Raw genomic sequence first — 25666 nt, 5'->3', positions numbered from 1 at the left:
CTTTATATTAAAAAGGAAAAGGGGCAGTCTAAAGATTATACTCCAGATTTTCTACCACAAGTTGATAGTACTTCAAAGGCCTTTTTCCATGAAGAAGTTTGCAGTCCTACCATATATTTGAGCTTCCTTCATCAAAGTTACATCTCCAGCATAGTTTTGTATTAGCGGGATTGATTTTATTTAACATTTTTGGAACCAAGTGCCACTGGTGGAGTTGAAAATAACGTTTTAACAGCACAATAATATATTGACATTACACAATAGTACCACCATATACAAATTCAATAATACAACCCATAGGGCCCAATCAGGGCCGGCTTTAGGCGCCCTGTGCGAAAAATATTCACAGCGCCCCTCCATGGTCACATGCCCTCGTCCATCTTGTAAAAAGTGCTAAGCCTCCGTTACATAGGTGTTACGTATTAATGTGATTTCTGGGCATATCATGCATATACACGTATATTAATACATTTGTAAATGTTATAGGCGTAATAACACATATAATAATAATAATACACCCATATTAATATACATGTATATTTAAATATTACTCTCAGAAATCATGTGAAATACTACTTATTATGGTACACACAATTTCTGGTATTTTTAACCCCTTAAGGACACATGACGTGTGACATGTCAGGATTTCCTTTTATTCCAGAAGTTTGGTCCTTAGGGGGTTAAAGAGCAGAAATATATATATATATATACACACATACTAGAAGAATTCCTCCCTCATGTATAGATTTGCATTAGGAGTAAAAACAAATTTCTAACAAGAGTGTCCTGTCTCCCTGAAGTTGCCATGCCATTATGTTGTGTGTGGAATAGGGATGCAGTGTGTGTAGGGAAAATAGTGTGGTGTGGGATAAGGATGTAGTGTGTGTGTGTGTGTGTGTAGATTATGTAGTGTGTGTGTGTGTGTGTGTGTGTGTGTGTGTGTGTGTGTGTGTAGATTATGTAGTGTGTGAGTAGATTATGTAGTGTGTGTGTGTGTTTGTGTGTTAGGAGTGTGTGTAGTTAACACAGTAAGAGTGGGATAGCGATGATTTGTGGGTAGGAGGGGGTTAAGGCTTTAAATTAGGAGGTGGGAGAGCAATTTTAGGTTTTGTTTTCTTAAATTAATTGTTGATTCCCCCTTTCTGCCCCCCTCCCTCTTGCATACCTTTGGGCAGGGATGGGAGAATACCGATTACCTGGTGGTCCAGCGGTCTCTGCGAGCTCTTGAAGTTCTGCACCTTGCAGAACAGGAGCCCTCCACTCACGAGCTCCGCGTTGATAGTATGAGAGCTTTGCCGCGGCAACACTCCAAATGCCGAGCTCGCGAGAGGAGGGCAGAATCAAAGCGCTTACTGCTCGCTCCCATCATCCAAACAACGGGCCGGTGAGAGAGGTCCTCAATAACCTCACCAGCCAATACCAAAGCAGAGCGCACTCTGTAAGGGCCAGCCAGGGCGCAATCTTTCACCCACCAGGGCGCCCGAGGTAGGGCAGGACCTGATTGTGCGAGCTTTGTCGGTTGCCCGGTGCCCCTGTTGGCATGGCGCCCTGTGCGGCCGCACAGCTCGCACACCCCTAAGGCCCGCCCTGGGCCCAATGTACGTAAAATATCTATACCATGAAAATCACCCTACCAGTGCAATAAGTGTGCCAACTACCATACATTGAATACATCAAATAAATTGCCCGATCATTAGCAATATACACATACCCCAATCCAAACAATCACATCTACCATGCACACAGAACACAATCTGCAACATACCGACCAATAACAATGTATTCTATAGTGCTAAATGTGAGCATATAAATAATGTGCATAGATGGTGTATAGATCATGCCCCTGCAATCTCACTGCTCAATTCTGTCATTTTTGGAGTTAAATCACTTTTGTTTCTCTCCATGCATCCCTAGCCACACCTCCCCTGGTTGTGACTGACACAGCCTGCATGAAAAAAATGCTTTAGTTTTCAATCAGATGTTAACTTGCTTTAGCCGTTTTTATGTCCTGCTTTGTAAATTGAACTCTATTCACACACAGGAGGCTCTTGCAGTGTTCAGAAGACTATTAACACAGCGGGAGATGAGATAAATTCTAAATTAAACAGAATATTCAATAAAGGGTGTTTAAGCATTAGATATCTCTTTACAGAAAGTGTTTAGGAAGGCTGTGTCAGTCACTGCCAGGGAAGGTGTGACTAGGGCTGAATAAAAAAAAAGTTATTTAACTCCTAATTGGCAGAGAATTGAGCATTGAGATTGTAGTGGCATGATCTATACACCATGTGACAGAACACCCCGTCACGTTTTGATTCAATTGATTTTCCTTTTTTATTTATAACCCTGGTTGCTCGGTTACCGAACAAAGACACATTTCCCCCTCCTATATCTCCCAAACCCCCTGGCTTATTAACTTCAAAGAACCCATTAACTTAAGTACTCTCTCTGGGTGGCTGCCATTCCTATGACCGAACACATGTGTGAGCAAGAGGGGGTGGCTGACTCTCTCTGGGTGGCCGCCATTCCTATGACCGAACACATGTGTGAGCAAGAGGGGGTGGCTGAGTAAGTGTGAGTGAGTGAGTGTGTGTGTGTGTGATAGAAATGGATAGAGGTAGAAAGAGGTGGATAGAGAAATAGTGTGTGTATGTTTACAATATTTATTTACAATGTGTGTGGTTTTATTCAAACACTAGAGATATAGAGATATTTCTATATATAGTGTTTGTATACAAACTTTGGGCGGTACAGCATTCAGTGCCGCTCTATGAAGAATGCGATTGGTGCAGCGCAGAGCCGCGCATTCACACCAGACAGCTATGATGCTTCTCTAAGAGAAGCGTCTGAGCCCTGCTATTTCGTCATTTTGACGAAAAAAGGAACGTGGCCTGCCGAGGATCTCGGTGCTGGAACGGAGGTAATTTATTTTATTTTTTATTTTTTATTCTTTATTTTTTGAGTGCATAGAGAAAAAGCAGTGACAAATGTGTTTGTTGTGCCCCAACAGCATGTACTCACGATTTAACAGTTAACATCGATTAACTAAGGCATGGCATGGGAATACAATGCACATTTTTTATATATTATGACATGAAGGCTAGTTTTGAGCATAGGTAGTTGTAACGGAACTCCCTGTACTCCGACCGAGTACCTTCCGTTGATGGACGCTTCCTAGCCTGCGCCGAGGATCACAAGCACTGCACCGGACACCACAACCACTGCATACTCCACAACCGCCATAGCTTAACTGGAGTCTCGCCGTCTTCTATCCACCCTGGATCAGCTTCTGTCCTCCAGGACCGTGTGGGGAAGACCTCTCCTCCAGGAGAGCATATCAGGAACAAGCTCTTAAAAGAGCTAAGTGATTAAAGCTCAAGGGAATATGCAGAGCATAGCAATCCCCAGTGTGATATAACAGTTCCCTCCAATAACGAGACGAGGCTACGTTTTGAAGGGTAAAGAAGAACTGACTGTACTGGCACATACAGCCTCTTTTATTCACATTCTACAAACATAGTACTGCCCACAGGGTTTTGAAGAACAACCAATCAACACATTACAACATACAAAACACTCCCATTCATTACATCAGAAATCCTCCCCTCTGCCTGTGATGCAATTATCTCAACACAATAGACTAACTTAATTATCACAGGCAGGAAAATACAGTATTCTAAAACATATCACAGGGACCCCAAAACATGCAATAACCCCATGATAATATATAATATTATATTATATATAATATACCATCGGAACCGGGGGATCTGGGTGAACCACATATCCAAAAATCACCCAGATCCGTTCAGTAGTTTGGAAGATACAGTTTAATGCAGATTCCGCAGAACATATACAGATTATATAAAAAATAATTACTGTATAATGTGTCCCCTGTTGTATAGTTTAAAACTACTGCACGATGTCTTTGTGCACCAAATACCAGCGAGATGGCACCGTGTAGAAAAGTCCATACAGTGTCTGTGAGTTAAAATGTCCGCCATCCATTGTTCTCACCATGTGCTTCATCCATTGTTCTCACCATGTGCCTCTGATACATGAAATGGTGGCCACCCAGTAACTCCACAGTTTGTCTGGTAGTCTATCCAGCCGAACCAACAGATGAAACACACACACAGTGCAACAAACAAAGGGAATCATAAAATATATAGACAATAGTCATATTTGTGCACCATCTCCAGTTTTGTCTCAGGGCACAAATAGTGTTTTCAAATGCCATAAATCCCAGGGCGATAGTGATGTGGCAGGAGGCTGGCAATCAGTCCTCTCCAATGCCCAGTGGCAAATGGCAGTTTGTCACATATGTGAAATAGTCGTTTGGGTTCGCGGGAGAGTGTGGTTATGAGGGTATTGAAGTCATTTACTTTTGCAGATGAAAGAGCTGAGATGTATGAGTGCAGCATAAATTTATAGTGGAGACAATCAGATGCACAGTGAGACTTTCTCTAGCAGCATTCAGCAGTTCTGGAGCATTTTTGGAGGTATCGAGTCAGCTTGGTGTGCCAGGGTTGTTGTCGGGGGCTCCTGCTGCATTTAAATGTAGGAGGTGCCATGATGTCTAGTTGAGAGGAGTGGGTGGAATTGTAGAAGGAGGTTGCAGAGCTAGGACAGATGAGATTTGAGATAGGTAAAAGGAGAGTTTGGAGATTAGTGGAGAAATGCTCAAGGTCAAGACATTGGAGGTTTCTGTGAGAGTGATGTTCAGATGGTGGTGTCAATTGGGTCTTAGGTATGCCGAAGTCAAGTCAGCAGATGGTGGTCAGATAGAGGAAAAGGAATATTGGAAAGATTAGAGGCGGTACAGAGATTGGTGAAGGCGAGATCAAGAGTGTTTCCCGCTGTATGGGTTGCTAAATTGGACCATTTATAAAGCCCCGCTCTCATTGCACTGCACCCTATATAAAGCCCCGCTCTCATTGCACTACGTCCTATATAAAGCCCCGCTCTCATTGCACTACGTCCTATATAAAGCCCCGCTCTCATTGCACTACGTCCCCGCTCTCATTGCACTGCACCCTATATAAAGCCCCGCTCTCATTGCACTACGTCCTATATAAAGCCCCGCTCTCATTGCACTACACCCTATATAAGCCCCGCTCTCATTGCACTACACCCTATATAAAGCCACACTCTCATTGCACTACACCCTAAATAAAGCCACACTCTCATTGCACTACACCCTATATAAAGCCCCGCTCTTATTGAAATACATCCTATATAAAGCCCCCGCGCTAATTGTGCGACACCAAGCATGTCAAACTCGCGGCCCAGCGAGACTTTGGCCAAAAATGGACATCTTTCCGTCACGGCAAGCCACGAGTACATGCTTACTGTTAAAGCAGAGTAGGCAGCTGCTTTCTCCACATTGCAGGTGCCTACTCTGCTAAAATTCACCCGACTGGGACTCTGAGAGGGAGCGTTCAGTCTTCCTGCTCCTTACTGCTCTCTCATGCGCGCCTTCTGTAGTGATGCCGGGTGCCTGAATATGATGTCATTCCGGCATCTGGCATCACTAAACTGCGCACATGAGGAAGCAGGAAGGGAGACCCCAGGGAGAGGCCTCACACCAGCTCCCAAAGGTAGGGAGCAATAAATAAAATGATGTGAGTATGTGCAAGAATGTGTGTCTGTCGTTTAGTGTGTGTGTGTGTGTGTCGGTAAGTGTTGTGATGGCTGCGTTGCTCCACCTTGACAGGGTTTTTAAGAAGTAGCTGTAGCATCCACTTTGGCACAGGGTGTAGATGGAGCCATTTGGTGTATACCAGAGGTCGGAGTCGCATACTGGTAGCGCCAATGTGAGTGGAGTCTGCTTGTTAGCTAGACGGGGGTGCTGAGATTTAGTGGGGGGTGCTGTGGTTAAGTAGAGGGGGATGCTGATTTATTTATTTTTTTTAATACTCTACTTTTCAAAATAAACCTACATTTCTATGAAAAATTACGTTTTTGATTTTTCTGCGGCCCGTGCTAGACTTTGAGTTTGACATACTTGTGCTACACCCTTCCATCCACTATGCCTATAACTGCTCCCTCCTTCCTTCCCTTGCTTCCTGGTCCCATTTCTTTATCACTGTCCTCTTTGCCCTTATTCCTTTATCACTGTTCCCTGCTTCCATTCCTCCTGGCTCCTGAGGATTTTTTTTATATCCCCTCTTCTTCCTGCCATGCTGCCTAATTTGTTGCATCTTCCGCATTAGGGCTACTTCTCCTCTTTGACCTCATCCTTGGACCTTCTACCCCATCGCAGCTATTATTTCCTATCTTAACTGTCACTCTTCCATTATTATTATTGACATTTATATAGCGCCAACAGTTTCTGCAGCGCTTTACAATATTATGAGAGGGGGGATTTAACTATGAATAGGACAATTATAAGAAAACTTGCAGGTTGAAGAGGACCCTGCTCAAATAAGCTTTACAATGTATAGGAGGTGGGGTCTGTAACGGACCGTTTTGCACACAAGAATTTAAAAACCGTTTAGGCGATATTCCCCTTTTCAGATGCACAGACAGCTACTGCAATCACCAATCTCCGGAACTGCAAACACATGAATTCACCAATCTCCCGAACTGGAACCAGGGGAATGCTCCAAACTCCCGAACAGGAAACACACGAATGCTGTAAACAGCCGAACAGGAAAAAACATACGAACAGTTTACACTCCTGGCAGTCGCACTGTAACAGCATACAATCCAATTCCCCCCAAGAACGAGACGACACTTCGTTTGAGGGTCAAGCAGAACTGATTTACTGGGGCTACCTGACCGGCTTTTATGCAGGTCTCCCACCTGGTGGACACTCCCCTAGGGGACCAGATGGGAAACTGGGAAACATATTGGACATTGACCAATCACAAGCTTACAATCCCACAATGCATCACAATCCCTCCTCTCGGTCCTGGAGATAATTGGGAAGTAATCCAATTTTCTCCAAGGACAGAGGCAAGACTCCATTAACCACATGGCAGACAAAGGACAATAAAAGACATAAAAAATACATACTGTTACATTAATCACATAGAACATACACATTCTACCTATCCCCAGATAGCTTAGATCTGAGCGCACATTATTACCGGATGGCGCTCAGATCACATACATACAGTTCAATCGCCATGGAGCCAAAGTCTTTCATACAGTCTTTCAGTATATGGCTGGGCTCCATGGCATAGCTATCTGGGGTAGCATGGCTTTAACAGTCCGCAGAAAGGCATGAACCAGCCTGTGGCGGAACCAACCTCGCCACTGGGCATTGGAGAAGCCTGTTTGCCTGCCTGCTGACTATGGCCCCTGGGAGATTTGACCCTTTAAATACAGGATTTGAGCATGTTGTATTGTAGTATGCTGCTACTGGCCCTTTAAGAACCATCTGGGGACATACTGTGGAGTTACTGGGTGGCCACCATTTCATGTATCAGAGACACATGGTGAGAACAATGGATGGTGGCCATTTTAACTCACAGACACTGTTGCCATCTTGCCGGTATTTGGTGCACAAAGACATCGTGCAGTAGTTTTAAAACTATACAACAGGGGACACATTATACAGTAATTATTTTTTATATAATCTGTATATGTTCTGCGGAATCTGCATTGAACTGTATCTTCCAAACTACTGAACGGATCTGGGTGAATTTTGGATATGTGGTTCACCCAGATCCCCCGGTTCTGATGATATAGTTGGGGTTGGGGTTATTGCATGTTTTGGGGGTCCCTGTGATATGTTTTATAAAACTGTATTCCTCTGCCTGTGATAATTGTATTACCCATTGTGTTCAGTAATCCTATCAGAGGGGAGGGGAGGATTTTGTGTGGGAGTGTCTGTGTGTATTGTACGTATTGATTGGTTGTTCTGTAAAACCCTGTGGGCAGTACTATGTTTGTGGTTTGGGAACGAAAGAGGCTGTATGTGCCAGTACAGTCAGTTCTGCTTTGACCTCAAAACAAAGTGTCGTCTCGTTATTGGGGGAATTGGATTGTATGCTGATTGCCAGGAGTGTAAGCTGATTGAATGCTTTTCCTGTTCAGCTGTTTACAGCTTCTATGGTTCGGTGGTTGTGGTGTCTGCTGCAGTGCTTGGAGTCCTCAGGAAGCGCTAGGAGCATCCTTCAACGGAGGTACCCAGTCGGGGTTCCTGTTGATCCGTTACACAGCCTTTCTGCAGGGAAAAAGAACTGTTTTAAATATGGGGCCATAGTCCAGTGGCAGAAGGCGGGCAACCTGGCTCCTCCAGTGGCGAGGTTGGTTTCGCCACAGGGTGTAAAACACATTAGGACAGGAAATGGCAATCAAATAAGGTGGGAGTGAAGCAGAGCTGGAGGAGAGAGTATAGTGCTGCCCTTTAGGAGAGAGCAAGAGACGGGTCTGTAAGGTAGAGGTTACTATAGGAGGCCATAATTTTTCCTAAAGAAATGGGTTTTAAGGCACTTCTTAAGACTAGGGGAGAGTCTGATGGGGGTAGGCAGGCTATTCCATAGGAAGGGAGCCGCCCACGAGAAGTCCTGCAAGCATGAGTTGGCCGTACGTCACTGGCAGAGCGGAGAGTCCGAGAAGGGGCATACCCATGGATCTGTGAAGAGCTATGCGGGGCTAGAATTCAGTGCTTTCTAGGTATGGGTTAGCTCTTTGAATTTACTCCTATAGGATACAGAAAGCCAATGTCAGGGGTGCGGTGTGAGAGGACCGACGAGAGAGGCAAATCAATCTAGCGGCAGCATTCATTACATACTGTAGCGGGGCAATACGGCTTTTGGGAAGACCAATTAGGAGAGTATTACAATAATCCATGCAGGAAATTACTAGAGCATGGACAAACTCCTTGGTAGCATCTTGCGTAAGAAAGAGGCGGTTGCGGGCTATGTTTTTAAGATGGAATATACAGGATTTGGCAACATACTGGATATGAGGCTCAAAGGTGGGGCCAGAATCATGTATGACACCAAGACAGGGCGCTTGCAAGGAAGGATACCACTGATCTAAAGGGGGAGTGAGAGCGGAGGTCAGTATAAGGAGGAGGAAAGACAAGGAGCTCAGTTTTAGAGAGACTGAGTTTCAGAAAGCAGGCGGACATCCAGTCAGAGATGGAAGAAAGGCATGCAGTGATACGTTGCAGGACAGCAGGGGAGAGATCTGGGGAGGAGAGGCAGTATAAAGAGAAAATAGAAGGGGACCATGCCCCTTTGGGGACTCCAACAGTGACAGGAGGAGGTATCATTAGAAAAGGAGAAAATAAATGAGTGTTGAGAGAGATAAGAGGAAAACCACGAGAGGACAGTCACAGATACCAAGTGATTGAAGAGTTTGAAGAAGGAAAGCATGATCAACGGTGTCTACGGTTAGTTTGGGGGGTGGCCACAGCAGGACGAAGAAAATAGTCAAAGGTATCAAAGAGATGCCTGGGATTGTGGGAGCATGAACTAATGAGAGAGGAAAAGTATGACTGTTCGGCGAGGGCAAGGGCTGCACTGTATGAACACTGTAGCGTTCCAGAGATGATACCTTTGCTTTGGTGATTCTGCAGGGCTTGGTTGCTTGTGAGTACTGGGTGTTGCTAATCAATGCCGTTATATTGGGGCCCAGTCTATGCTTAGGCGATTCTGCAGGGCTTGGTTGCTTGTGAGTACTAGGTGTTACTACGGTAATCAATGCCGTTATATTGGGGCCCAGTCAATGCTTAGGCGATTCTGCAGAGCTTGGTTGCTTGTGAGTACTGGGTGTTACTAAACAATGCCGTTATATTGGGGCCAAGTCTATGCTTAGGCGATTCTGCAGAGCTTGGTTGCTTGTGAGTACTGGGTGTTACTAATCAATAAGGACATCTTCATTGACAGTCATCCCATTTATGTCTTAATGTATGACTGAACCTACTCTAACTGCTCCCTCTCCCCATTAAAGTAATAGACTTACCTGTTTTTATATTTTAGGTTCAGGTCGCACAGGAGAGATTTCCCTCTCGGAAAATGTCTGTGGGAGCTCAATTTCGGGTATGAGGTTTTCCGTTTTCACTGAAGTATATTTTATACAATTTATTTACTTTTCAACTGTCCGTATTTACATGCCCTTCAGTTTGTCATTTCACATTTCTTTGCTAATGAAATTTACATTCATATTCCCGATTCCTCTGCTCTGTGCTGTCTACTAGTCGTATTCTACATTTCTGGGGAAAAACATCTGGGGTGGGGATCGATTGCCGAGATGGACACACACTAATTTGTAGCTCCTTCATTTTGATGCGCATATGACATATATAATTGCCATTATTCACCCTGGAAACAGATCCATACCTTGAGTAGATCCACTCTTCGGCATTAGGTACCTGAATGGGAGCAATACAGCTCATTTACGCCTCATGCCTTGGGACTATGGCCCCTGGGAGATTGTGCACTTTTAAACAGTATGGACTTCTATTGGACTGTGTATGGCCCTTTAAGAACTGTATTTGGGCTTATTGAGACTTTTTGGGACAATGGCCCTTTAAGATGGCATCCCCAGTGTCCCCAGACTGGTTTGGGACAATACCCCTTTAAGGCAGTGTCCCCAGATGTTTAAAATCCTGTGTGCCTGTGTAACGGCTACCCAGGTAGTGAGAGGGTATCAGCCGTTGGTGACGTCCTTTTTCCCGGCAAGTTGCTGTATAGTAATGAAGTTGCTTATTCCCATCCACAAGATCCAAGAGGAGAGTCAGGTTCAGCTGTTAAAAAGTAAAGTAATAATGCAGTAAATACCCTTCCAAGAACGAGACGAAGCTACGTTTTGAAGGGTCAAGAAGAACTAAATTTTAATGACAGGGATTCTCCTTGTATGCGATTCTGCCCATAAAAGGGAGACCCCTACATAATTAGGACAGTAACCAATTACAAACATGGTACATCCCACACATTTCCTCCCCTCAGATAAACAGTTAACATAATTATCACACACACATTTTTACCCGAGTTTTGGATGTACCCCAAATACTTTGGGTACATCCATAAATCCAGATAGCCCCAATCTGGGGGAACAACATATCTAAAAATCATCCCATTCGGTTAAGGGATTTGGGAGTTATGGGACTTTAAAGTTTTGACCGACCGCACAGGCACACTAGCCGAAAATAGTTCCATAAGTTTTGGCCTTGCGGTTGGTCCTCGTTCGTGTGGTGAAAAGGCACGAAAATCTTGCCATCCGTGAATTTCCTGATGATCGCTAAAATCCCTGTATGTGGTATAGTCATCTACTGTACCTACTGTATCTACTGAACGGCAGCACGGTCGGTGGTTCCAGCACAAATTTACGGTCTTATGGAGGTCTCAGCGGTGTTCGCCTACTCGAGTGTCTGATTTTGGTTCCAGACACTCGACGGCAAATCACCGCTGTTCGTGAACTAAGATGGCCGCGAACACGTGTAAAAATCCCGAAATGGCGGCCACCTAGGAACTGAAACAAAGAGTTTGTGCGTTTCATACGGATGGTAAGTGCCAATCTGGGAGGTAAAATAAGACATAATTAAATAGCAGGGTGGTCCGGTGTTCGGTAGTTTGGGTTTGTTTTTATACATACTGAGTCTCTGCCATACGGGTTGTATAAATAGACGAATGTTGTTAAAAAGTCCCGAACTGCGATACAAGTAATCCACATGAACCAGATAAGCACATTCCACTGTGGTTATAGTCTCTGTTATTGTACATGTACTTGGTTAGTTGTTAAAGGGCCGGTTTAGCAATACGTATTCCCAGGCAAAGGTAAGGTTCTGTTACAGCCTGGCTTTCCCCCACTTGGTTCAGTAAATGGTTACTGAGCCAATTACCACACAGGCGGACCACAAAGAAGTGGAAGTGTGCAGATAACCCAGGATGGGAGGCTGCTGTAGGTAAATTGCCGACCGCTGGGTGGCCGCCGTTCGTACAAACGAACACGTGGCAGCAGCTATCTTTATTCAGTCGAACGCGGTCAGCGGTGTGTGCAGCCAAATCTATGGAACTAAAATCGGCTACCCATCTGCACCCTTACCTTCCCCTCCACTCAGTTTTAACTGCAGCGTCTAAGTCCCGTTCGACTATTTGAACACACAGCTACACTAAGCTATTTGCACGAACGGGCAAGCGAATGGGACTTAGTCATTTTTCAGTGTGAAAATCGGTCACAAAGGACTTCCGACTAACTTTTTAACCCCTGGAGGGATTTGTATGTTTTTTGCGAGTGTTCATATTTGAAGTATGCTGAGTAATAATATGTGCTTTTTATGGAGATTGGATGTATAGTTTTAAAGTTACAGTACATGTGTAAAAAGTATGTTTTTCCTGCCTGTGATAATTACATTAACCCATTTTGCACAGTAATTTTACAATGTGACAGGAGGCTTCGTATTTGCTTAAGTCTCTCTTTACTAGAACTCCACAGCAGCACAGAAAAACAACCAATCAGAAAAAAGTTAGGTACTATAAAACTCCCCTCCCCATGTTTAATTTCCTCTTTTTTTGCTGCTCCGCATCAGTACAGGTCAGAGTACCACTGCCTCCTACTTATAGTTGGTGGCTTTGGGTTTATTATGATTTATTAGCTTTTATATTTGATATATTCATGTATTTACTTAGTTATTTTCTTAGTATCATATTTCTCTTCCGTATATTTATATGTTTTATATTTTTTGTGTTTAGTTCTTTTTTCTGATATATATATTTTTTCCTCCCTACTGCTTATGGGGGTATATGTATTGTATTTAGGTAGATTGATTATGGTTGGAATTCCTGCCTTTCGAGTTTTTTGCTTCCCCTGTCTTCTTGGGGAGACCTTTCCTTTTCTGTGGTGGTTTGGGGAGTTTCTTGGGAATTCCTGTATGCTTTCTGCCCCCTCCCCTCGCTAACCCACACTCTCTGTCCCGCCATTTTCCGCGGGCTGCATGCATTGTATCGGGGTTTCAGGAGACTAGCCTTGGGCTGTCTCCTGATTTCCCCCGAATCCCTTTGTGCTATACCGGCAACAGAGGTACTCGTGGTCGGACGCGAGTATCCGGCGGCCGCGGGCAGCCGACCGGGTGGAGGAGAGTGCGCCTACTCGCGGCCCCTCCTCCGTCCACGGTGCGGAGCTCGGCTTTTGTCACCCTGCTGGGATTCCCCGGCGGACTGCTTCAATTTTGCCAGGTTTTTCCTTCAGATAGGACTATTAGTTTTCTTGCAGTGTATATCTCAGGCTCACTGTATGTCATCTGGTTTCTTGCCTGTCAGTTTTAATGGCATTATATACCTAAGATTGCTGTGATTTTACTGACTAGTGTATATCACAGACTTATGTATATCACAGACTGCTGTATATCACAGACTGCTGTATATCTCAGACTGCTGTATATCACAGATTACTGTATTTACTGTGTTTTTGCGGACAGTGCATATCACTAATTTTGTGCATTCTACTGTCATGGTATATCACAGATTGTTGTGTATTTTGAAAACTGTTATACAGGCTCTGTACGGGGGTATACAGTGCCAGTTAACTCTTGAATTCACTCGCTTCTCAGTATATATATTTTCTGACCCAGCTATGAGATTTCAGATGGGACTACTCTGATATGATTTCGCTGTCCATGGCAGATATATAGTTAACAGGCTTGGCTCTGACTCTAACGGGTATGGGAGACCAGTCTGCACCGAGACGATACTATTTTATCAAAGCAGATCCGTGTGTGCAGGTGCATACCTATCCACAGTTTATGGACAGTAGCGCTCAGTGTACCTTACATTCATGGACATGATGGTCACTGGAATACTTCCGCTTATACCCAATACAGCTGGAATACCACTATTTGACTGCTGGGCACATAGGGACTGCCAGTCCCGGTTCAAGTTACTCACACAGCATTACGCTGTCTAAAGGGTTGTTTGTCTAAGGGTTCTATGTCACAAGATGCCCTGAGGACCTACAATTTTTAGGGACCTCTACCCGAACTCAGAGGTCCCCGTTACTCATTCAATACCCACTGTAAAGCGCTACGGAATTGGAAGGCGCTATATAAATTCATGTTCATAATAATATTATGGTAATACACAACCCATTGATTGGCCTGCTATGTCTGTGCCCCATTGATTGGCCTGCTATGTCTGTGCCCATAAGAACGGCCTGCTATGTCTGTGCCCATAAGAACGGCCTGCTATGTCTGTGCCCATAAGAATGGCCTGCTATGTCTGTGCCCATAAGAATGGCCTGCTATGTCTGTGCCCATAAGAATGGCCTGCTATGTCTGTGCCCATAAGAATGGCCTGCTATGTCTGTGCCCATAAGAATGGCCTGCTATGTCTGTGCCCATAAGAATGGCCTGCTATGTCTGTGCCCATAAGAATGGCCTGCTATGTCTGTGCCCATAAGAATGGCCTGCTATGTCTGTGCCCATACGAATGGCCTGCTATGTCTGTGCCCATACGAATGGCCTGCTATACCTGTGCCCATTAAAACGGCCTGCTATGCCTGTGCCCATTAAAACGGCCTGCTATGTCTGTGCCCCATTGATTGGCCTGCTATCTCTGTGCCCCATTTAATAGCCTGCTATGTCGGTGCCTACTTGTATGGCCTGCTATGTCTGTGACTATATGCTTGGCTAACCTTTCTGTGTCCATTCGTTTGGCCTGCTGGGCCTATGCCCTACTGACGGGCCTACAATTTTGGTACACTATTGGTACCGAACCCCATTTAGCCGCAGGCCTGGGGTAATATCACTGAGGAAAACCCAGTGTCCACCAGTGACATGGAGATAGGCAAGTGTCCAGACAAACACCATTGCCATAGTGTTCAAGAGGACACCAGTATATGGCCATCTGAATATGGTGGGAAGGTTGAAAGCCCTAAACCTCATGCCTGAAGGGCAAAGTTTCTTGTGAAGACCCCGGACACATCCACGGTTTACTCCAAACCAGCGACGGCACATCTCCAAGGAGAACTTCGCACAGGCAAGGACCGGTACTCAGACTCCTACAGGAGAAAGCGGTGTTTTTCCTTACCAGCTACTCCGTATCTGCCTCCCGGAATCCTTATAGGTTCGGTAGTTGTTTTTTTTTTCCTGCGTTTGGTTAGCTCCGGGCCCTGTCCAGTGGGACTTACTTTTCTTACCTTCCAGCCTGCTCTTTGCCTTCTATCCGAGATAGAATGGGTGTATTTTCTCTTATCTACGTTAATTGTTGCTTTTTTGTTTTTTCATGACTTCCTTTTCCTTTTCGCTCGGGTCGTCGTGAGGCCTGACTTGTCCTCCTCCGACCTCCCGGGCACTCGTGGATTGCGGAAAACGTCTCCAGGTTTCCTCGGACTACCAGCGGTCTACCTGGACCCTGTGCGCGCACAGGATCCGGATAGTCGGTTGATAGTTTCCCATTGTTGTTTCCCAGAGTGCCCTCAGCCTTATGCTGACATTTATAATTGGTGCGCCCTACAGTTTGGTCACCCTGAATCTCTAGGGACTCTAGTTTGCACCACAGGAGGGTGCGGCCCTCCATCACCTCGATCCGAGTATATTTATTTTCAGGAACAGAGGGCGAACCCTCTCATACAGAACCGGATACTGATTTATTATTAGAGGGCGCAGCCCCTCACTCGTCCTCAACCAGATACTGGGCTGGATACAGAGGACAGGTTGGGTGGACCCATTCTCATAGAGAGAACCGGTCACGGATGTAGACTCTGCTGTTGGTTCCTAACGGGTGCGGCCCGCTCAGGCTAGCAGCCGGACGCTCTCACGGTATGCGATCACAGTAGTAGAGAGCGCGGCTCTCTCATACACTCGACGCTCTACAGTACCGGCCGTTTGTTCATCACACAGGCTTGTACCTGTGCAAGACATTGATGACTGCATAGAGGGGCGTCCCTCCTGAATTCAATTAGAGCTGGCATCCACGCTACTGACTTTGTTCTAGAGGATTGCCTGGTCATGCAAGAATTACATGTTTAGACTAGATCCCTCTATTCTATCTCCTATAATGGATCTACTGGATCCGGTCCGCTGTAAAACACGCGAGAAATACTCAGAGGTATAACGGGGGGAGTCTCCCACTTATTTACACACACTCCTGGAGATGGTACGCCTAACGGATGGTCCTCCGGTATTATGGGAGTGCAGGTTTTTGACATATTCTACACCATATAATACAGAGATTACTTTCTGTTTTGAATATCCAGACCATTACGAGCAAACTACGCAGACAGTTTCTCCCATGTCAAGATGTCAGGAGATACGGAGACCTTCATGGAGCAAACAGGCACTGCCTTGCTCGGGTAACAAGATTAAGGAAGGCCTATTACCCGGTCTGAAGGTAAAACCGTACGTATGGGTCACATGGTAAGTCAGGAATCCCCGGTTGTCTTGACTTTCCCAGTCTTTACGATCTTGGGATAAGATGGCGTGACTGCCCCGTCTCCTCGGAGCGCATACCTAGTGAACATGGTTCGAAGATGGAGGACCCTTCGTCTATACTCTATTCATCCCTCACGGGAGCCGTCTTTTTTGGATTCGCACTAACCTTCTTTTCAACTACCGTCGAGGAGATCTACGAGACTTTACGAGACCTGGTGTTCCCCGACTCCTACAGACATCTTTCACTCTTTGACGAGGGCATTGCTGGAGGGAAATCTGCGTTCCGGTTGGCATTTCCCTTTCCATTTCCCTTTCCTTGAAGGTTTCCGGGATTTACTATTCCCAGAATAGTCGACCACCGTCCCTCCACACAAGTTCAGTTCGGAATCCTGAATGGACGTCCTTTGGAGTCTTTCTCTACTGCGTCCGAGGTTTACACAGTCCAGAATACGGCTAGTTTGGCCACACTCTTGCCTGCATTATGAATTTATTCTCGGATGAGACATCTCACCGGGTAGGACAGTAAGGAATGAAAGATCCTCCTCGGTTTCTATTGCGATTTTGGTGGTGGACTTGGGCGCATTCCTTGAGATTGGAGATCTACCTGCAAGGCCACATCGCCGAATGACCCTGGCACGATTGGAGGAGCCGCCTTATGGATCATGAGTTGAGACATGGTGGCAGTGTCTTCTCGCGTCCCCAAGTCCGAACTTGACCTTCAATATTACAACTACAGGAATATGGCTGATAGGTCAGCTTGCCAGCTCATGGACCGGCTGCTAGGAAACAAGTCACAACCACATACAATGGATTTACCAGTGGATGGTGCTTTTTTCCGTAATTGAGATGCTGTGTCGACTGGCATTTTCTTTGATCCGTCTACTGTCCGTTATCGTACTTGGAATTTCAAATTAGTATTACTCTGATATTTCCTGAAATAGGTACCAGCGACACAAACAGCGTTGGATTGGTGAACTGAGCGTTGAAACAGCAAATACGAAGCCTCCTGTCATGTTATAAAATTGTAGATTATGCTAGCTTTAGTGTACCTATAATCTTAATTTTATTAATGACAGGAGGCGAGTTTTTCCCACCCTTTCTTATCCCTCCCTTGTTTATTGTTATGTTTTGGATTAATCAGGTACTTATGCAACTCTGTTTGTTGTCTCGGCTACCTGTCACTTGTTTCTTATGTCTGTTTTTTTCATAAGTAGGGTTCGGATATCTACATATTAAGGTTAATTTTGGTTGCTACATTGGGTACCTACATGTTTATTCAGAGTACATTTCATTGGATAATCAACCTGTTCGATTCTGTTTTTCTCTCGTTTCAGTTTACAGTCCATCAACACTATCTAGTTTGACGGTTACTCTCGGATGGTGGACATCGTTGTATTCATCGTATCTAGGACTTTGTTTCTTCCCCATGATGTTCTCTGCCTTTTATTCGGTTTCGTCGCAGCTTGAAAGAGGAAATTAAGCATGAGGAGGGGAGTTTTATAGTACCTAACTTTTTTCTGATTGGTTGTTTTTCTCTGCTGCTGTGGAGTTCTAGTAAAGAGAGACTTAAGCAAATACTCGCCTCCTGTCATTAATAAAATTAAGATTATAGAAATAAACGCTCAGGAACACACTCAGGAACACACTCTCAGACAACAACTAAGGGAAACCATGACAGGGCAATGAGGAAAGGCGAGTAAGGAGTTTAAATAAGTCTCCTTTAAATCCGATTGGCCGGGCCCGGCTTCCGACCCCAGAACGTGCGTGCGCATCCATTGGGTGACGTCATACACACATTGACGTTGTCAATACCGTTGGTGGATGTGGGGTTATAAATTGGTATGGGTCGTCAGCGGCCGGCGTCTTTCAAAATGCTGCAGGAGTCAGACAAATCGGCACAGGGCTGCCGACCAGCATCTCCACCAATGCTCAGAAGGAAGTTATCCCGAGAGACACCACAAGGTGAGGATGAACATGTGACACTAATGCTAACATGGAATGCCAGCCAGTACTCTCATCCTATTGTATAGGCTGTGTAACTGGATTCATATTTGCTATGACATGACTGTGATCGTGTGGTAACTGACTTGAAATACCAAATAAATGATTAGCGGAGCTTGGCTTCGGAGTGGAGCCAGACACTTGATGCCTGAGCTCCCGACTTCTAGGCTGATTTTGGAGGAATTTCCTCTACCACTGGGCATCCCAACACATTGACTGGATCTGCTACAGTCCTGGGTTCCCGACGCTGCAGTTGGGAGCCTTGATTGAGCCTGTTCTCCACCGAAGCACGGAGTTTTACTGCCACGTCCTACTGGGGACAATGCTGGGAATGGGCAGCCGATCTCCCTGCATACTGATCCATTGTTTGGCTCTACGGTCCTCGCTAAACTGTGCTTACACATTCATTTCCCTAATAGATATTTTAGCACTTTTTTGTGCTATTTAATGGATCATCTTTTAGCACTTTTTTATGCTATTTAATGTGCTAGTTTGTTAGTGGCCTTTAATTGATTTGTACATATCTGTGTGCCATGCTGTGCCTTTATTCTGGCAATTTTCATGTTTTCTAAAAATGGAAAGTGATACTTTGTGCTCCCTCTTCACAGCAATCACTCTCCGTTCTCATGGAGAAGATGTATTTGTCCAGCCCTCACTTTATTCGATGCATCAAACCTAACAACAAAAAGGATCCATTGGTTTTTGAGACAGAACTAGTCCTAAATCAGGTAAATCTAATTGGGATTCGATTTGAGCAAACTCCTATGCCAATGTTGGCTAAAACAGTGGGAGGAACAAGGCTGAAAAAAAATTCACATCTTAGATGTGATGGAGAGACATTCATTGAAGAAGCATGCCCTTTTTATGTTAGGTGGTGGATTAAATAAATACACATACATAACTATGGTAAGATGAAAACATCATTGTTTGAAGAAATGTGACCCATGTGATAAGTCGGGGTCTTGCATTTAGGAAATACACCCTCCCTCTAGCTGGACAAGGAGATTAGATTGAGTTAAACACACATACACCTGGCTCCAGCTTTACCCGGTGGGATCGTACAAGGGAAACCGCAGTCTCACTTTCATGTTACTTAAGCCTTGTTTGCTTACAGCTCCGATACAATGGCTTAATGGAGACTGTACGAATCCGCAGAGATGGCTTCTCTTGGAGGCCCTCCTTCCAGGAATTTGTTGGCCGGTAAGAATTTCTAAACTTTATAAAAAAAATAAAGAAAGGAAAACTTTTGGTAGCAGCAGTAGTGAAAACGTAGTCTAGACAACTAAAATCATGTTATATGATGTAGGATTCCCAGCCATCGAGGTGCCAGAGCCACGCAGTGCATAACAAACTAAATTAGTGGAAGGTTCTTAGTCTAAATCGAGGGTGTTAGCAGAACGCCAGTGACCGTTACATAGTGATCTGGGCAGTAAAGAGACTCAACTCTATGTGGAAGGTTATCAGAATACAGATATAGGAAGTTAGTGAGAGGTTCTCAGACTAAGATATAGGAAGTTAGTGGAAGGTTATCAGACTAAGATATAGGAAGTTAATGGAAGGTTATCAGAATACAGATATAGGAAGTTAATGGAAGGTTATCAAACTACAGATATAGGAAGTTAGTGGAAGGTTATCAGAATACAGATATAGGAAGTTAATGGAAGGTTATCAAACTACAGATATAGGAAGTTAGTGGAAGGTTATCAGAATACAGATATAGGAAGTTAATGGGAGGTTATCAGAATACAGATATAGGAAGTTAATGGGAGGTTATCAGACTAAGATATAGGAAGTTAATGGAAGGTTATCAGAATACAGATATAGGAAGTTAATGGGAGGTTATCAGAATACAGATATAGGAAGTTAATGGGAGGTTATCAGAATACAGATATAGGAAGTTAATGGAAGGTTATCAAACTACAGATATAGGAAGTTAGTGGAAGGTTATCAGAATACAGATATAGGAAGTTAATGGGAGGTTATCAGAATACAGATATAGGAAGTTAATGGGAGGTTATCAGACTAAGATATAGGAAGTTAATGGAAGGTTATCAGAATACAGATATAGGAAGTTAATGGGAGGTTATCAGAATACAGATATAGGAAGTTAATGGGAGGTTATCAGAATACAGATATAGGAAGTTAATGGGAGGTTATCAGAATACAGATATAGGAAGTTAATGGAAGGTTATCAGAATACAGATATAGGAAGTTAATGGGAGGTTATCAGACTAAGATATAGGAAGTTAATGGGAGGTTATCAGAATACAGATATAGGAAGTTAATGGGAGGTTATCAGAATACAGATATAGGAAGTTAATGGGAGGTTATCAGACTACAGATATAGGAAGTTAATGGGAGGTTATCAGAATACAGATATAGGAAGTTAATGGGAGGTTATCAGAATACAGATATAAGAAGTTAATGGAAGGTTATCAAACTACAGATATAGGAAGTTAGTGGAAGGTTATCAGAATACAGATATAGGAAGTTAATGGAAGGTTATCAGAATACAGATATAGGAAGTTAATGGGAGGTTATCAGACTAAGATATAGGAAGTTAATGGGAGGTTATCAGAATACAGATATAGGAAGTTAATGGGAGGTTATCAGAATACAGATATAGAAAGTTAATGGGAGGTTATCAGACTAAGATATAGGAAGTTAATGGGAGGTTATCAGAATACAGATATAGGAAGTTAATGGGAGGTTATCAGGCTAAGATATAGGAAGTTAATGGGAGGTTATCAGAATACAGATATAGGAAGTTAATGGGAGGTTATCAGACTAAGATATAGGAAGTTAGTGGGAGGTTCTCAGAATACAGATATAGGAAGTTAATGGAAGGTTATCAGAATACAGATATAGGAAGTTAATGGGAGGTTATCAGACTAAGATATAGGAAGTTAATGGGAGGTTATCAGAATACAGATATAGGAAGTTAGTGGGAGGTTATCAGAATACAGATATAGGAAGTTAATGGGAGGTTATCAGAATACAGATATAGGAAGTTAATGGAAGGTTATCAGACTAATATATAGGAAGTTAGTGGGAGGTTCTCAGAATACAGATATAGGAAGTTAATGGAAGGTTATCAGAATACAGATATAGGAAGTTAATGGGAGGTTATCAGACTAAGATATAGGAAGTTAATGGGAGGTTATCAGAATACAGATATAGGAAGTTAGTGGGAGGTTATCAGAATACAGATATAGGAAGTTAATGGGAGGTTATCAGAATACAGATATAGGAAGTTAGTGGAAGGTTATCAGAATACAGATATAGGAAGTTAATGGAAGGTTATCAGAATACAGATATAGGAAGTTAATGGGAGGTTATCAGAATACAGATATAGGAAGTTAATGGGAGGTTATCAGAATACAGATATAGGAAGTTAATGGGAGGTTATCAGACTACAGATATAGGAAGTTAATGGGAGGTTATCAGAATACAGATATAGGAAGTTAATGGGAGGTTATCAGAATACAGATATAGGAAGTTAATGGGAGGTTATCAGAATACAGATATAGGAAGTTAATGGGAGGTTATCAGACTAAGATATAGGAAGTTAATGGGAGGTTTAGAATACAGATATAGGAAGTTAGTGGGAGGTTATCAGACTACAGATATAGGAAGTTAATGGGAGGTTATCAGAATACAGATATAGGAAGTTAATGGGAGGTTCTCAGAATACAGATATAGGAAGTTAATGGAAGGTTATCAAACTACAGATATAGGAAGTTAGTGGAAGGTTATCAGAATACAGATATAGGAAGTTAATGGAAGGTTATCAGAATACAGATATAGGAAGTTAATGGGAGGTTATCAGACTAAGATATAGGAAGTTAATGGGAGGTTATCAGAATACAGATATAGGAAGTTAATGGGAGGTTATCAGAATACAGATATAGAAAGTTAATGGGAGGTTATCAGACTAAGATATAGGAAGTTAATGGGAGGTTATCAGAATACAGATATAGGAAGTTAATGGGAGGTTATCAGGCTAAGATATAGGAAGTTAATGGGAGGTTATCAGAATACAGATATAGGAAGTTAATGGGAGGTTATCAGACTAAGATATAGGAAGTTAGTGGGAGGTTCTCAGAATACAGATATAGGAAGTTAATGGAAGGTTATCAGAATACAGATATAGGAAGTTAATGGGAGGTTATCAGACTAAGATATAGGAAGTTAATGGGAGGTTATCAGAATACAGATATAGGAAGTTAGTGGGAGGTTATCAGAATACAGATATAGGAAGTTAATGGGAGGTTATCAGAATACAGATATAGGAAGTTAATGGAAGGTTATCAGACTAATATATAGGAAGTTAGTGGGAGGTTCTCAGAATACAGATATAGGAAGTTAATGGAAGGTTATCAGAATACAGATATAGGAAGTTAATGGGAGGTTATCAGACTAAGATATAGGAAGTTAATGGGAGGTTATCAGAATACAGATATAGGAAGTTAGTGGGAGGTTATCAGAATACAGATATAGGAAGTTAATGGGAGGTTATCAGAATACAGATATAGGAAGTTAGTGGAAGGTTATCAGAATACAGATATAGGAAGTTAATGGAAGGTTATCAGAATACAGATATAGGAAGTTAATGGGAGGTTATCAGAATACAGATATAGGAAGTTAATGGGAGGTTATCAGAATACAGATATAGGAAGTTAATGGGAGGTTATCAGACTACAGATATAGGAAGTTAATGGGAGGTTATCAGAATACAGATATAGGAAGTTAATGGGAGGTTATCAGAATACAGATATAGGAAGTTAATGGGAGGTTATCAGAATACAGATATAGGAAGTTAATGGGAGGTTATCAGACTAAGATATAGGAAGTTAATGGGAGGTTTAGAATACAGATATAGGAAGTTAGTGGGAGGTTATCAGACTACAGATATAGGAAGTTAATGGGAGGTTATCAGAATACAGATATAGGAAGTTAATGGGAGGTTCTCAGAATACAGATATAGGAAGTTAATGGGAGGTTATCAGAATACAGATATAGGAAGTTAATGGAAGGTTATCAGACTACACATATAGGAAGTTAATGGGAGGTTATCAGAATACACATATAGGAAGTTAATGGGAGGTTATCAGAATACAGATATAGGAAGTTAATGGAAGGTTATCAGAATACAGATATAGGAAGTTAATGGAAGGTTATCAGAATACAGATATGGGAAGTTAATGGAAGGTTATCAGAATACAGATATAGGAAGTTAGTGGAAGGTTATCAGAATACAGATATAGGAGGTTAGTGGAAGGTTATCAGACTAAGATATAGGAAGTTAATGGAAGGTTATCAGACTAAGATATAGGAAGTTAATGGGAGGTTATCAGAATACAGATATAGGAAGTTAATGGGAGGTTATCAGAATACAGATATAGGAAGTTAATGGAAGGTTATCAGAATACAGATATAGGAAGTTAATGGGAGGTTATCAGAATACAGATATAGGAAGTTAATGGGAGGTTATCAGAATACAGATATAGGAAGTTAATGGGAGGTTATCAGAATACAGATATAGGAAGTTAATGAGAGGTTATCAGAATACAGATATAGGAAGTTAATGGAAGGTTATCAGAATACAGATATAGGAAGTTAATGGGAGGTTATCAGAATACAGATATAGGAAGTTGATGGAAGTTGGTACAAGGTTATCAGACTAAGATATAGGAAGTTAATGGAAGGTTATCAGACTAAGATATAGGAAGTTAATGGAAGGTTATCAGACTAAGATATAGGAAGTTAATGGGAGGTTATCAGACTAAGATATAGGAAGTTAATGGAAGGTTATCAGACTAAGATATAGGAAGTTAATGGGAGGTTATCAGAATACAGATATAGGAAGTTAATGGAAGGTAATCAGAATACAGATATAGGAAGTTAATGGGAGGTTATCAGAATACAGATATAGGAAGTTAATGGGAGGTTATCAGACTAAGATATAGGAAGTTAATGGAAGGTTATCAGAATACAGATATAGGAAGTTAATGGAAGGTTATCAGACTAAGATATAGGAAGTTAATGGGAGGTTATCAGAATACAGGTATAGGAAGTTAGTGGAAGGTTATCAAACTACAGATATAGGAAGTTAATGGGAGGTTATCAGAATACAGATATAGAAAGTTAATGGAAGGTTATCAAACTACAGATATAGGAAGTTAATGGGAGGTTATCAGACTAAGATATAGGAAGTTAATGGGAGGTTATCAGAATACAGATATAGGAAGTTAGTGGAAGGTTATCAAACTATAGATATAGGAAGTTAATGAAAGGTCATCAGACTAAGATATAGGAAGTTAATGGGAGGTTATCAGAATACAGATATAGGAAGTTAGTGGAAGGTTATCAGAATACACATATAGGAAGTTAATGGAAGGTTATCAGAATACAGATATAGGAAGTTAATGGAAGGTTATCAGACTACACATATAGGAAGTTAATGGGAGGTTATCAGAATACAGATATAGGAAGTTAATGGGAGGTTATCAGACTAAGATATAGGAAGTTAATGGAAGGTTATCAGACTAAGATATAGGAAGTTAATGGGAGGTTATCAGAATACAGGTATAGGAAGTTAGTGGAAGGTTATCAAACTACAGATATAGGAAGTTAATGGGAGGTTATCAGAATACAGATATAGGAAGTTAATGGAAGGTTATCAAACTACAGATATAGGAAGTTAATGGGAGGTTATCAGAATACAGATATGGGAAGTTAATGGAAGGTTATCAGAATACAGATATAGGAAGTTAATGGGAGGTTATCAGAATACAGATATAGGAAGATAATGGAAGGTTATCAGAATACAGATATAGGAAGTTAATGGGAGGTTATCAGAATACAGATATGGGAAGTTAATGGAAGGTTATCAGAATACAGATATAGGAAGTTAGTGGAAGGTTATCAGAATACAGATATAGGAAGTTAGTGGAAGGTTATCAGAATACAGATATAGGAAGTTAGTGGAAGGTTATCAGAATACAGATATAGGAAGTTAGTGGAAGGTTATCAGACTAAGATATAAGAAGGTAAATGGAAGGTTATCAGACTAAGATATAGGAAGTTAATGGGAGGTTATCAGAATACAGATATAGGAAGTTAATGGGAGGTTATCAGAATACAGATATAGGAAGTTAATGGGAGGTTATCAGAATACAGATATAGGAAGTTAATGGGAGGTTATCAGAATACAGATATAGGAAGTTAATGGGAGGTTATCAGAATACAGATATAGGAAGTTAATGGGAGGTTATCAGAATACAGATATAGGAAGTTAATGGAAGGTTATCAGAATACAGATATAGGAAGTTAATGGGA

General features: G+C 42.4%; 1 protein-coding gene across 1 annotated transcript in view; it reads left to right on the top strand.

Moving 5' to 3' along the window:
• LOC134610515 (myosin-IIIb-like) overlaps positions 1–25666 on the top strand; it is a 301018-nt gene that overhangs the window by 220780 nt on the left and 54572 nt on the right. Inside the window, exons 17-19 of the mRNA XM_063453481.1 lie at positions 9939–9998; positions 18934–19053; positions 19440–19525. Coding sequence (XP_063309551.1) covers positions 9939–9998; positions 18934–19053; positions 19440–19525 — 266 coding nt within the window. The remainder of the gene's footprint in view (positions 1–9938; positions 9999–18933; positions 19054–19439; positions 19526–25666) is intronic.

This window comes from Pelobates fuscus, chromosome 5, assembly GCF_036172605.1.
Source record: "Pelobates fuscus isolate aPelFus1 chromosome 5, aPelFus1.pri, whole genome shotgun sequence".
Classification (NCBI taxonomy): Eukaryota; Metazoa; Chordata; class Amphibia; order Anura; family Pelobatidae; genus Pelobates; species Pelobates fuscus.
This window is presented reverse-complemented; position numbering and strand designations above follow the sequence as displayed.